Source organism: Lolium rigidum, chromosome 3 (genome assembly GCF_022539505.1).
Source record: "Lolium rigidum isolate FL_2022 chromosome 3, APGP_CSIRO_Lrig_0.1, whole genome shotgun sequence".
NCBI lineage: Eukaryota > Viridiplantae > Streptophyta > Magnoliopsida > Poales > Poaceae > Lolium > Lolium rigidum.
Genome location: NC_061510.1, coordinates 328940322 through 328952135, shown reverse-complemented (window position 1 = coordinate 328952135; position 11814 = coordinate 328940322). Strand labels below are relative to the sequence as shown.

General features: G+C 41.8%; 1 protein-coding gene, 1 long non-coding RNA gene and 4 other non-coding genes across 7 annotated transcripts; 1 reads left to right on the top strand and 5 right to left on the bottom strand.

Moving 5' to 3' along the window:
- The first annotated feature begins 409 nt into the window (after positions 1 to 409).
- On the top strand, positions 410 to 5336 carry LOC124703863 (growth-regulating factor 9-like). Of its 2 annotated transcripts, XR_007003354.1 has the most exons (5): positions 410 to 693; positions 1233 to 1421; positions 1838 to 2156; positions 2509 to 3075; positions 5316 to 5336. XR_007003354.1 is itself a non-coding variant. In XM_047236108.1 (4 exons), the coding sequence occupies exons 1-4, from the start codon at positions 528 to 530 to the stop codon at positions 3014 to 3016; spliced, it is 1182 nt and encodes a 393-aa protein (XP_047092064.1). In that variant the 5' UTR covers positions 410 to 527; the 3' UTR covers positions 3017 to 3199. The 2 variants fall into 2 exon arrangements, 1 of the variants encoding a protein (XP_047092064.1); XM_047236108.1 differs by lacking the exon at positions 5316 to 5336 and having other exon boundaries at positions 2509 to 3199.
- LOC124703864 lies at positions 4137 to 8340 on the bottom strand. Its single transcript, XR_007003355.1, has 4 exons — positions 7116 to 8340; positions 5971 to 6033; positions 5029 to 5111; positions 4137 to 4644 (listed from the first exon to the last, which is right to left on the bottom strand). It is a non-coding gene; the product is annotated as an uncharacterized LOC124703864 (long non-coding RNA).
- On the bottom strand, positions 6304 to 6397 carry LOC124705048. Its single transcript, XR_007003896.1, has one exon. It is a non-coding gene; the product is annotated as a small nucleolar RNA snoR126 (small nucleolar RNA).
- On the bottom strand, positions 6954 to 7047 carry LOC124705044. Its single transcript, XR_007003892.1, has one exon. It is a non-coding gene; the product is annotated as a small nucleolar RNA snoR126 (small nucleolar RNA).
- Positions 7117 to 7206, bottom strand: LOC124705050. Its single transcript, XR_007003898.1, has one exon. It is a non-coding gene; the product is annotated as a small nucleolar RNA snoR126 (small nucleolar RNA).
- On the bottom strand, positions 7657 to 7746 carry LOC124705052. The gene has a single exon (XR_007003900.1). It is a non-coding gene; the product is annotated as a small nucleolar RNA snoR126 (small nucleolar RNA).
- Positions 8341 to 11814: the final 3474 nt, after the last annotated feature.

Sequence of the window (11814 nt, the reverse complement as noted above, 5' to 3'; positions counted from 1 at the left end):
CTAGAACGTGCTATGGATACTCCTGGATAGTACAATGGCTCTTTTTCGATTAAGTTGTGCTTGTGACAAGTACTCACACACATCATTTTCACAACATTTTTTTTTCTTGCCAATAATCTAGGACCATTGCAGTTCCAAGTCCTCGAAGCTAGCTAGATTCGTGGGCCATCAGATGGACAGCAACATCTATCATCAGTGTACAACAAGTCATTTACTTATTACTGGTCACTGATAAAGCAGCATCCAGCTCACCCAAAAATCAAACAGCAAGCAATGAATAAAGAAAACAAAAGCAGGACTAAAGAAAGAATGAAAAGACAGAGCTTGCTATTTAAGGGCCACCACTAGTCTCCCAAAGGGCCACACTCTCTGCCTCCCAAACCAAAAGCAAAACTCCCTTGCTCTCTCTCCCAACTTCAACCACACATACTATCTCCATTCCTCCAGCAATATGCTCACCGGCCCCTCCTCCCCACTTCTCCCATCCCCAAACGCTTCCTGAGCTCTCCGTCGCCGCCACTGCTGCCATGGAGCTCGGGCAGGTGCTGGGCTTCACGGCACCGTCCACCAAGGAGAGTGACCTCGGCCTCATGAAGAGATCCGGCTTCACTCAGCCCGCCTCCTACCCCTCCCCCTTCCTCGACGAGCAGAAGATGCTCCGCTTCTCCAAGGCCGCTCACGCTCTCCCATCAGGTTCTTGCTCGGGTTTGCTCAAGCCTCTCTCCTATTATTATTCTTTGCTTCTGCATCTGGCACAAGAATATATAGATATTGTATCCTCTTCGATCTATTCTGTACAAGTCGTCACGATAGCTGATACCTGGTAGGCATTGTTCTCTGTTCGACTGTTCCCATGTTCTCAAAATAAAAGAAAAAGGTCAAAAAGCCGAGCTTGATGAGCTCTCCTCTCATCAATGCTGCAAGTACTGCTCATGGGGATTTGCTCGAATCTACCCCATTCGCTGGGTCCCTTCCTCACCCATCCAAGGCTGTGCCATTTCATTGCCTTTTTTTAATCCGCTTTACACTTTTGTGTGGACTTCATTCCTCCAAATAAAGAAAAAAAACATTCATGAATATTTCAAGATAAGTTTTTTTAATCCGCTTTACACTTTTGTCTTCTCTCTATGCCCTCCAAATAAGAAAAAAAACATGCATAAATGTTTCAAGATAAGGTTGTTGCTTCTTTGAGGTCATACTAAATAGTTTCCTTGTTTTATTTTATTATCAAGTTATGGATTTTGGAAGGCCGAATGAGCAGAGGTTCTTGCTGTCCAAGAACAAGATGCTTTTCACTCCCACACAGTGGATGGAGCTGGAGCACCAGGCTCTCATCTACAAGTATCTCAATGCCAAGGCCCCTATACCTTCCAGCCTGCTCATTTCAATCAGCAATAGCTTCAGATCGTCAGCCGATAGACGTAAGTATTATATAAAAAGATCTAGATCTTTTTTTTTTACTTCTGTATACATTTCATGAACTGAGGTACAAAAGCAAGCATATTTTTACATGTATGTTTGCTATTTGCATAGGAATGTGACTATGTGAGTAAAAGAAGTACAAGGCTCTGTATGATCTGAAGCTCTAATAAAAAAGTTTATTTACTAAACAAGTCCACTGATGCATATGTATGTCAATGAAGTTGCACATATCCTTTACAAATATTTGCACACTAAGATTTGTGAACCAGAATACATCAGTAAACATAACATGATGTGCTCATAAAGCTGTCACAACTATCTGTTTACATTTTGTCACCAAACAGTCAATGTATGTATCGGGCAGTCTGTAGAATACAAATGCAAGCAGGACATGACATACTTCCCTGTAATGTAGTGACTTGGAGGCCTGTCTATCAAGGGTTCACGAATACAGATTCTGACCCAGAACCTGGAAGATGTCGCCGAACAGATGGAAAGAAGTGGCGGTGCTCGAAGGAAGCGATGGCCGACCACAAGTATTGTGAGCGGCACATCAATAGGAACCGTCATCGTTCAAGAAAGCCTGTGGAAACCCAAACTAGAAAGACCGCGAAAGAGACACCAGCTGCTGATTCATTATCTTCCCCTGCCTCACAGGGTAGCTCCAAGAAAGCAAAAGCTACTAATGAACTGATGCCAGGAAGCAATAGCTACTGGACAGATAGCTTAAACAGGTTCGTATGCACTGAAACTGAGTTTTAATCTTCTTATATCAACCACTATTTCGGAGATATGCATTGAATGGTACTATCCTTTTCTTCGTTACATTTGCATCACATACTAATGGTAAAATGTTTTCAAATGCATGTCATGTCAAGGCAGTAAGGTCCTAAGCTTTGGCGAGTGAAGAAAAATAACTAGTTAAAATAGAAAAAATAGTTATGGCTGCTATAATGGGATTAAATGACACAGTCAGGTCCACAGAGAAACATATTTAGGTCCACATAGAAGCAAGCAAGATTGTTTAAATTGTGTAGTAGTAGACAGTAACTGTAACTTCTATTTGATACTTGTACTCATTTGCAGGACAATGGTGATGAATGAGAGTGCAAACAAACCAGAACAAGGCAACAATGCTCCACTGCTAAATTCTGCTGCTAATCGACAACACACATTGCCCCTGCTCTCTCAACTGAAGAAGCAGAATAAACCAGACGAGTTCAGTCCTCCAGTAGATAGTGAATCCATCTCCTCAAATACAGTATTGAAGCCTTGGGACAGAAGTAACCAGCAGCTGCATGATCGCGAGTATCTTCAATCAGTCCTTCAAAATTTCAGCCTGCATAAGAATGACAAGATCGAGTCGCAGAAAAACAAAGCTTCTAATCCCATGCCAGTTTCATCGGCTTTCTATTTGTCTCCAGAAGGTCAACACATCAGTTGGCTTACACCTAACATGACACAAGCGCAGGAAGATTGCATCTCAAGTTCTTGGGAGATGCCTCAAGGGGGGCCTCTAGGAGAGATCTTAACAAACTCCAAGAGTACTGAGGACTTCACCAATAAGTGTGAGTCAAGACCGTATGGTTGGTAACTGAATCGGGAGGACCATGAAATGTGAATCCCCATTAAATTGGGAGCTAGACATAGCAAATGAACTAGCTTTGATGTGTGCCCTATTGATGCTTGTTTTTCTCTCCTTTCTATTTTCAGATGCTTTGTAATCTCCAATCAGTTGCAACTTTGTTTTTTTTCATGAATTTGGCTGTATCCAAAATTTTCTAGTTCGTCTTTTGGTGCCTGGGTACCAGATGTTGTTAGCTGCATTTTAACAAGTAAATTTAAATTGATCCATTTCTGGATACGCCAAAATTTTGAAAAATTGCAACTCCAATTCCCATGTAGTATTCCCAAGATAACTATTCTAAATCTATTTGAGCTTTTAAGTTATAATATATGTCTGTCAAGCAAATATCGCAAATATCACTGGGAACATATAGCTCTAACCGCTACATCAAATGTATCCACCCAATCAATAAAAAGCAACTCTCTTCACAAAGAGAAGTATAATGCAATCATAAATGGAGAACGGTCCATATAATCCTGATAAACATTTGAGGATGCTTGATTACTTTTAGCCATGAATCACCAACAATGGGTTGCACAGGTTCAGTGAAATTGGGTGGTGTGAGTTCCATAAGCTATAATTGTTTATCAAATTCATTCAGGGGTATCATATATTCAGTTTTGTTCCGTGGAAAAGCCCTGGTATACTGTGCACCAGCTAACTACGTAGGAAGGAGGAAATAAAAACTGGATTTTCGCAGTGACCGTACTGGTAAAAACCATTCAGAACAACGATTATGATCTCAATAGCGGATGAAAATACAACCAAAATACCAGATACATCTCGTGACCTACTCTAGTTTGCAAGCTCCCCAAAATCACACCTATTAGAACAAACAGTACAAAAAGACTACATAAGGCTGAAATGATTACCCCTGAAAGACTCGGTAATCAATGAACAAAAAACCTAGCAAGAACAAAACAGAGATAGCACAAAGGCTCGTGTAGACAATAAGGTGCCTTGGGTCAGACACTCACAAAGCTCATCGCATTTTAGGTCCTTGAATTTGACTGAGTAAAAGAAGCACTCCACTAAAAAAAGATTCATTTACAAAACAAGTCCACTGATGCATATGTATGCCAATGAAGTTGCACATATCATTTCAACAGATTTCCAAAATAAGATTTGTGAACTAGACCACACAAGTAGTCATAACATTAAGTGCCTCATACAAGCTGTCACAACTATATGTTTACATTTTGTAACCGAACAGTCTATATGTATCGAGCAGTCACAATACAGACTACTCTAGAGTACAAATGCAAGCAGCATTTACAAAACATACTTCCGAGTAATAAAGTGACATGGAGGCCTGTCTATGAAGGGTTCACTAACACAGGTTCGAACCCAGAACCTGGAAGATGCGGCCAAACCGATGACAAGAAATGGCAGTGCTCAAAGGAAGTGATGGCCGAGCACAAGTATTGTGAGCCGCACATCAATAGAAACTGCCATCGTTCAAGAAAGCCTGTGGAAAACCAAACTAGAAAGACTGCAAAAGAGACACCTGCTGCTGGCACATTAGCATCCCCAAGCTCACCGCGTAGCTCCAAGAAAGCAAAAGCTACTTATGAACTGATGAGAGGAAGCGATAGCTGCTGGACAGATAGGTTAAACAGGTTAGTATACACAGAAACAGAGTTTTGATCTTATATATACCAGAACTATTCCAGAGCTATGGATTCAATAATATCATCCATTTTTGTGGCGCCTTTGATCACATACTAATGGTAAAACATTTTCAAATGTGTGTCAGCTTTCAAGGCAGTAAGTTCCATAGCTTTGGCGAGTGGTGAACAAAAACTAGTCAAAAGTTCTGGCCGCTATATCTTGTGTATCAGGATAGTTTTATTTTTAGCAGAAAGTAACATTAACTTTTACTCCCTCTGTACTACATGAGAAGGCAAACAAACCAGAACAAGGCAACAATGCTCCACAGTTAAATAATCGACAACACACAGTGCCCCTGCTCACTCAACTGAAGCAGCAGAATAAACCAGGTAAGTTCAGTCCTCCAGTAGATGGTGCATCCAATACAGTATAGAAGCCAAGCAACCAGCAGCTGCATGATCGTAAATATCTTCAATCAGTCATTAAAAAAATTAGCCTGTATAAACAAGATCAAGTCTCAGAAAAACAAAGCTTCTAATCCCATGCCAGTTTCATCTGATTTCTAATGTCGAGGAACTTCACCATATGGTTGGTAACTTAATCTGGAGGGCCATGAAATGTGAATCCCTATTAAATCGGGAGCTAGACATAGTAAACTCACTATTGAAGGGAACAAGCATGGATACAAGCATGATGAACTAGCTTAGATGTTTTCCCTATCCATGCGTGTTTTTCTCTCCTTTCTATTTTCAGTCATCTGCTTTGTAATCTCCAATCAGTTGCAACTTTTTTTTCATGAATTAGGCTGTATCCAAAAAATTCTAGCTTGTCGTTTTGCTACACGAGTACCAGATCTTGTGTTAGCTAAATTTTAACAGGTAAAGTTCACGCAATCCATTTCTGCATACGCCAAATTTTCTAAAATTGAAACTCTGATTTCCATGTAATTGTCATGACATAGATTGGTCTGTCAAGCAAATATCACCAGGGACATACAGCTTCTAACCACTGCACCAACTGTATCCACACCATCAATAATACAAGATCCTAAGAGCAACTCTTCACAAAGAGAAGTAGAATGTAATCATAGAACAAGTAGATGGTGCACGATCCATATAATCCTGATACACATTTGAGGACCATTGATTATTTAGCCTTGAATCACCTACTATGTGTTTCACAGGGCCAGTAAAATTGAGTGGTGTGAGCTCCATAAGCCATCACTGTTTATCAAATTCATTCAGATCTATCATATATTCAGTGTTCTCTTTTTTGCGGAAAAGAGAGAAAACAGTACACAAGGTAACTACCTAGGAAGGAGGATTGATGGATCATAAAGCCAGTCTCTTGCCTGATGTTTATGAAGCACGTTCCTGAAAGAAGCACAAGGTTGTTTAAAAAGAAAAGAAAAAAACAGGATTTTTGCAGTTGCCCATACAGGAAAAGAGTACCATTCAGAACAGCGATTACGATCTCTATCGCAGATGAAAATATCAGATCCACCTAGTGACCTACTCGAGTTGACAAGCTCCCCAGAAAACCCCTATAAGACTCAGTAATCAAGGAACAAGAACCCAGGAAAAGCAAAACAGAAATAGCAAGAATGCACATGTAGATGAAAACCCCCAGGAACAAGAACCCTGGGGGCTCAGACACGCACAAAGCTCATCACATTCTAGGTCCTTGAATAAATCAAATACCAGCACCGAGAAATGGAGGTTTTTGTCATCACAGCCAGTCAAGAACACTACAAATTTTCGTCGTGGAACAAGTAGATGATCCGTATAATCCTGATAAACTCATAATCATGTGTGGATGTTTGATGATTTAGCCTTGAATCACCTAATATGAGTTTCACAGACCCAGTAAAAAGTGAATGATACAAGATCCATAAGCCATAGCTGTTTATCAAAATTCATACATATCTATCATACATACAGTTTTTCTTTTCTATATCATACATTCAGTTTCTTTTCTACAGAGATATCTATGATACATTCAGTTTCTTTTCTGCTGAGAAGACGTAGAACAATATGCTATCTAAGCCTCTCTGCACCAGATGTTTATGCAGCATGTTGCTGAAAGAAACACGGCCTTTGTTATAAAAAGGCAGGATTTGTGCAAAAACAAGTCGTTGTTTACATCTGCTAGCTCCCTAGAAATCACACAGGTTAGACTCCTAAACGTTTACATAAGGCTAAAACGATTACCCCTAAAAGACTGATCCAGGAAAAAGAATCTGGGCAATACAAAATGAAAAAAACACAAAGGCGCACACAGCCAATAAGGTGCATGGGCTCAGACACGCACAAAGGTCATCACATTCTTGATCCTTGAATAAATCAAGTATCAGCACCGAGAAACGGAATTTTTTGTCATCACAGCCAGGCAAGAACACTACAAGCAACAACGAAAAATGAATTTATCAGAAATAAATACATAAAGGTTAGGTTACATTGGCTCAGGAACGCAATTCTCATCAAAAGTTTATCCTTGAATAGATCAAGTCTCAGCATCGAGAAACGAAGTTTTCATCATCACAGCCATGCATAAAGATGCTGAAAAAAAAACCAAACAGATTAGGAGCACAAAAGGATCAAATTTGTAGAATGCTGAAGGCAGGCCTAACCCAAAGTCCAACCATTTTTCGATGAACCAAGGCTATCTTTGCCTTGCATTAATATAGGAGCAACTGAAGTCAATAGCCATTGAATGAAGTAGCAATGGCTTGACAAATTTGTTGAACTCCCATGCACAATTGTTATAGACCGCAATATATATTGGAGAACAAAAAAATAGTGAGCTAGTTCATCTACACAGTTGTCACCTAAAAAAAATGAACCAAAATTACAAAAAAAAAAAAAGATATTTGAGAACACGAAAAATACTAAGCTAGTTGTGCTCACCTAAAAACATGAACAAAAATTGCAAAAACAAACGGCACAAAGATAAGGGAAACAAAACATTTAGACAAGGCTGCACCTATAAAAAGAGCGTCAGCTCAGACACGCACAAATAAAGTCATCATTTTTGGTCCTTAACTGAAATTAAGGTATGACGAAGAATCTTTGTTGTCATCACAGCCACGCGAGGACAATTATAGGGATCTTATACAAGGGAAATAAAGTTCATGGAAGCAGTCCTTAAAATGAAGAACTGGCGTACAAATAGACCTAAGGCCTAAGAAGGAGGCCGTATGAAGGAACCACCAACCCAAATTAGCAGAGATTAGAGAAAGCAAACTGCAAGGGTAATAAACTTCTTAGTGCGGAGACAAGCGTAAGTAAAAAAGAACATATCTTTCTGGCTATTCCTACTATACCTATCGCTTAATCTGGGACTAATCTGAACAAAATGGCCATCGAATCTGCAAGCTAACTGCCCAAACTCACGCGAAATATCAAGATTTTGCTATGAAAATGTATAATGAAAATCACCGTACTAATTTGTTGTCGGGCCGCGCAAGAACTTTTTCTCCGCTCGATCTAACATCCTACTAGGTGCCTATATGAACAGGGAAAGGAAATACTGTTAGCTTGTTGAGATCGAACAAGGCTCCGAAGAATAACGGCAAAATTTTGTGTATTTTTTGGTCGAATCAAGTAGGGCATCTGGTAGATCTAGTGTTTCAGACGACCTCGCCCAGACAATGGGGAACCCTAAACCTGGTGTTGTGGCTTGTGCTGTACTTTCTTTCCCTGCTTGCGGTTTGGACTTTGGACTGTTATAACGGACTCGGACTCGGCCCAGTGAACCCAGGAGCATCTTACATTCCTCTTTTTTTTATATACAAAGGGTTTTCCATGTGTTTAACCACCTGTAAGAAAAGCCACCCGTACGATTTGAAGTCCTAGATTTCACCTGGCAACCATCCCAAAAAATTGGCATGGTAACATTATTTTCAAGTTACCCCATTTCTTCATATTCACAACTTTCCAACTAAGAAAGAGAGTTCAATTACCGACAAATATTCAGATGTCATGCCAAAATCACGAAGGACGTATTTTGAAGAGATGGAGAGGGAGAATTTCTAGAAAAATATTTCGTATTTACTTTAAATGTAAATTAATTCATATACCTTTGTGAATAAATTACTGGTTTTCCAAACCAGATATTTACTCTAAAAGCCAGTGGTAAAACAAATCTTGGTAAGCAATAAAATGTTATACTACTAAAAAAACAACTTGGAGAAAGGAAGATTGGGACTTCCACCACTTTTATTGGTTAAGTATAAGAAAAAATTGCCATGTTAAATGATAGGCATCGCAACCAGGAAGAATGAGAGAGTTTGTTCGAGAGTCTTCGAATTTCTACTTTTCCACACTTTCGAAAAACGTCGGGAGATACTATAGTTAGTGAGAATTCACATAATTGTGCTTATTTAAAAGAGCTTTGTGGAGCATGTGATGAGGCCTAAGACCCAGGATATGCCCAAATCTCACGAAATGACCTAACTTGTGGATGGAAAAGGTGGAAGAGGAAGAAGAACACAAAATCCAAACCACAAACACACACACACACACACACAAACCCAATACAAACCAAATTATACTCCCTTGGTTGGTTAGAATCATCCATGAAGAGAGTAACATTCCACAAAATTAATTCTTGGAGAGACCCTTAGGAAGAATCCAAGAAGAGAAAGATTGGGGGAGGAGATCCACCCTACAACTTGGATGAGAGAGGGATTTTCCTAGAATCGTCCATGAAGAGAGTAAGATTCCACAAGAGTGCCTTGATACAAAGAACTAGAGTTCTAGGGAGACAAAGCTCAAATTTATTTCTCAAATCATTGTCTAACCTAGCAAATGAGGAATACGTGAGCACATATAGCTCAGATTTAGTCAAGGGTAGTATGGGAAAAGGACTAATTAAGTTACAACCGCTCAAATATCGATCAATGGTTCAGATTGGGGTCTTTCCGAAGGGGACCGGTACCCCGGGCGGTACCTCTGGTGGTGGTACCGCTAAGACATCCATTTTGAGAAGCAATGTTACTAAGAGCTCGGACGCACGAACGTTACCTTGGCCGGTACCAAGGGTGGAGGTTCCAGCCGGCCTTGGGTGGAGGTACCGGTCTTGCTCCGTCCCGCGCGGAAGACATGGCAGCGTGGAGGTTCCAGCAGGCCACGGATGGAGGTTCCAGCCGTGCATGGCTGGAGGTACCGGAGTTCCCTTCTCCCGCGCGGCCTGCAGGTGGTGTCGGCCCTCCTCTGGCTGGTGGTACTGGCCTCCTCTGGTTGGAGGTACCATCCCTTCATGGCCGGTGGTGGTGGATGGTACCACCGGCCTCTCTCCTCCTCCTTCTTCTTCTTCTCTTTGCTTTTCATATTCTTCTTCTTCTCTTCCTTTTCCTTCTTCCTTGAGCACAACTAGTTGTCCCTCTCGTGGCATCCCTCGAGGCTCGTACCTAAGTATGCAAGGAACACCGGAATGAAGTAGTATGCCATTCAAGTGTGTGTTGAGATCGAGGGTAGAGAGGAGGGAATTCACCTTGTCATGTATGGCTTTAACTCGGACTCGTGTCATCGGTCCACTTGGGGGACTATTCGGCCTTGGTGTAGTGTCGTCCTTTGGCGGGGCTACATCATCTTGTAGGGATTCGTTGCATAGAAAACAAAAAAATTCTACCGCGAGAACGCAATCCAAGCCAAGATGCAATCTAGAAGACGGGAGCAACGAGGGGATGATCAAGACTAACCCTTGAAGATTTCCAAAGCCTATAAGAGTAGGCTCTTATTGCTGCGGTAGACGATCACTTGCCACTTGCAAAAGCGCGTAGAAGATCTTGATCACGGTGCCACGATCGGGCAGCACCTCCGTACTCGGTCACACGTTCGGTGTTGATGAAGACAAGGTCCTTCTCCCCGTTCCAGCGGGCAGCTGAAGTAGTAGCTCCTCCTTGAATCCGGCAGCACGACGGCGTGGTGGCGGTGGTGATGGAGAACTCCGGTGGAGCTTCGCTAAGCGTGCGGGAGAGGTGGAGGAGAGAGGGGGCGGCTAGGGTTTGGGAGAGGGGTGGCCGGCCTCAAGGGGTGCGGCCAAGCTATGGCTCTATGGTGGCCGGCCCCCTCCCCTATGCCCCTCATTATATAGGTGGAAGCCCCAAGAGGTGTAGTCAAAGTCTTCGAATAAGACCCCAACACCAAAACTTCCCAAAGGTGGGAAACCTACTCAAGGGGGGAGTCCTACCCAAGGTGGGACTCCCACCTTTTCCTTAGGTGGGGTGGCCGGCCACCATGGGTGGAATCCACCGGGATTCCTTCCCCTTAGGGCTGGCCGGCCATGCTAGTGGAGTCCCTCCGGGACTCCACCTTCCATAGTGCCATTCTTCCGGACTTTTCTAGAACCTTCTAGAACCTGCCATAAATGCACCGGATCATTTCCAAACTTGGAATATGACTTCCTATATATGAATCTTATTCTCCGGACCATTCCGGAACTCCTCGTGATGTCCGGGATCCCATCCGGGACTTCGAACAAAACTTCGAACTCCATTCCATATTCAAGTTCTACCATTTCAACATCAAACCTTAAGTGTGTCACCCTACGGTTCGCGAACTATGTGGACATGGTTGAGTACTCTCTCCAACCAATAACCAATAGCGGGATCTGGAGATCCATAATGGCTCCCACATATTCAATGATGACTTCAGTGATCGAATGAACCATTCACATACGATACCAATTCCCTTTGTCACGCGATATTTTACTTGTCCGAGGTTTGATCATCGGTATCACTCTATACCTTGTTCAACCTCGTCTCCTGACAAGTACTCTTTACTCGTACCATGGTATGTGGTCTCTTATGAACTTATTCATATGCTTGCAAGACTTTAGACGACATTCCACCGAGAGGGCCCAGAGTATATCTATCCGTCATCGGGATGGACAAATCCCACTGTTGATCCATATGCCTCAACTCATACTTTCCGGATACTTAATTCCATCTTTATAACCACCCATTTACGCAGTTGCATTTGATGTAATCAAAGTACCTTTCCGGTATAAGTGATTTATATGATCTCATGGTCATAAGGACTAGGTAACTATGTATCGAAAGCTTATAGCAAATAACTTAATGACATGATCGTATGCTACGCTTAATTGGGTGTGTCCATTACATCATTCATACAATGATATAACCTTGTTAT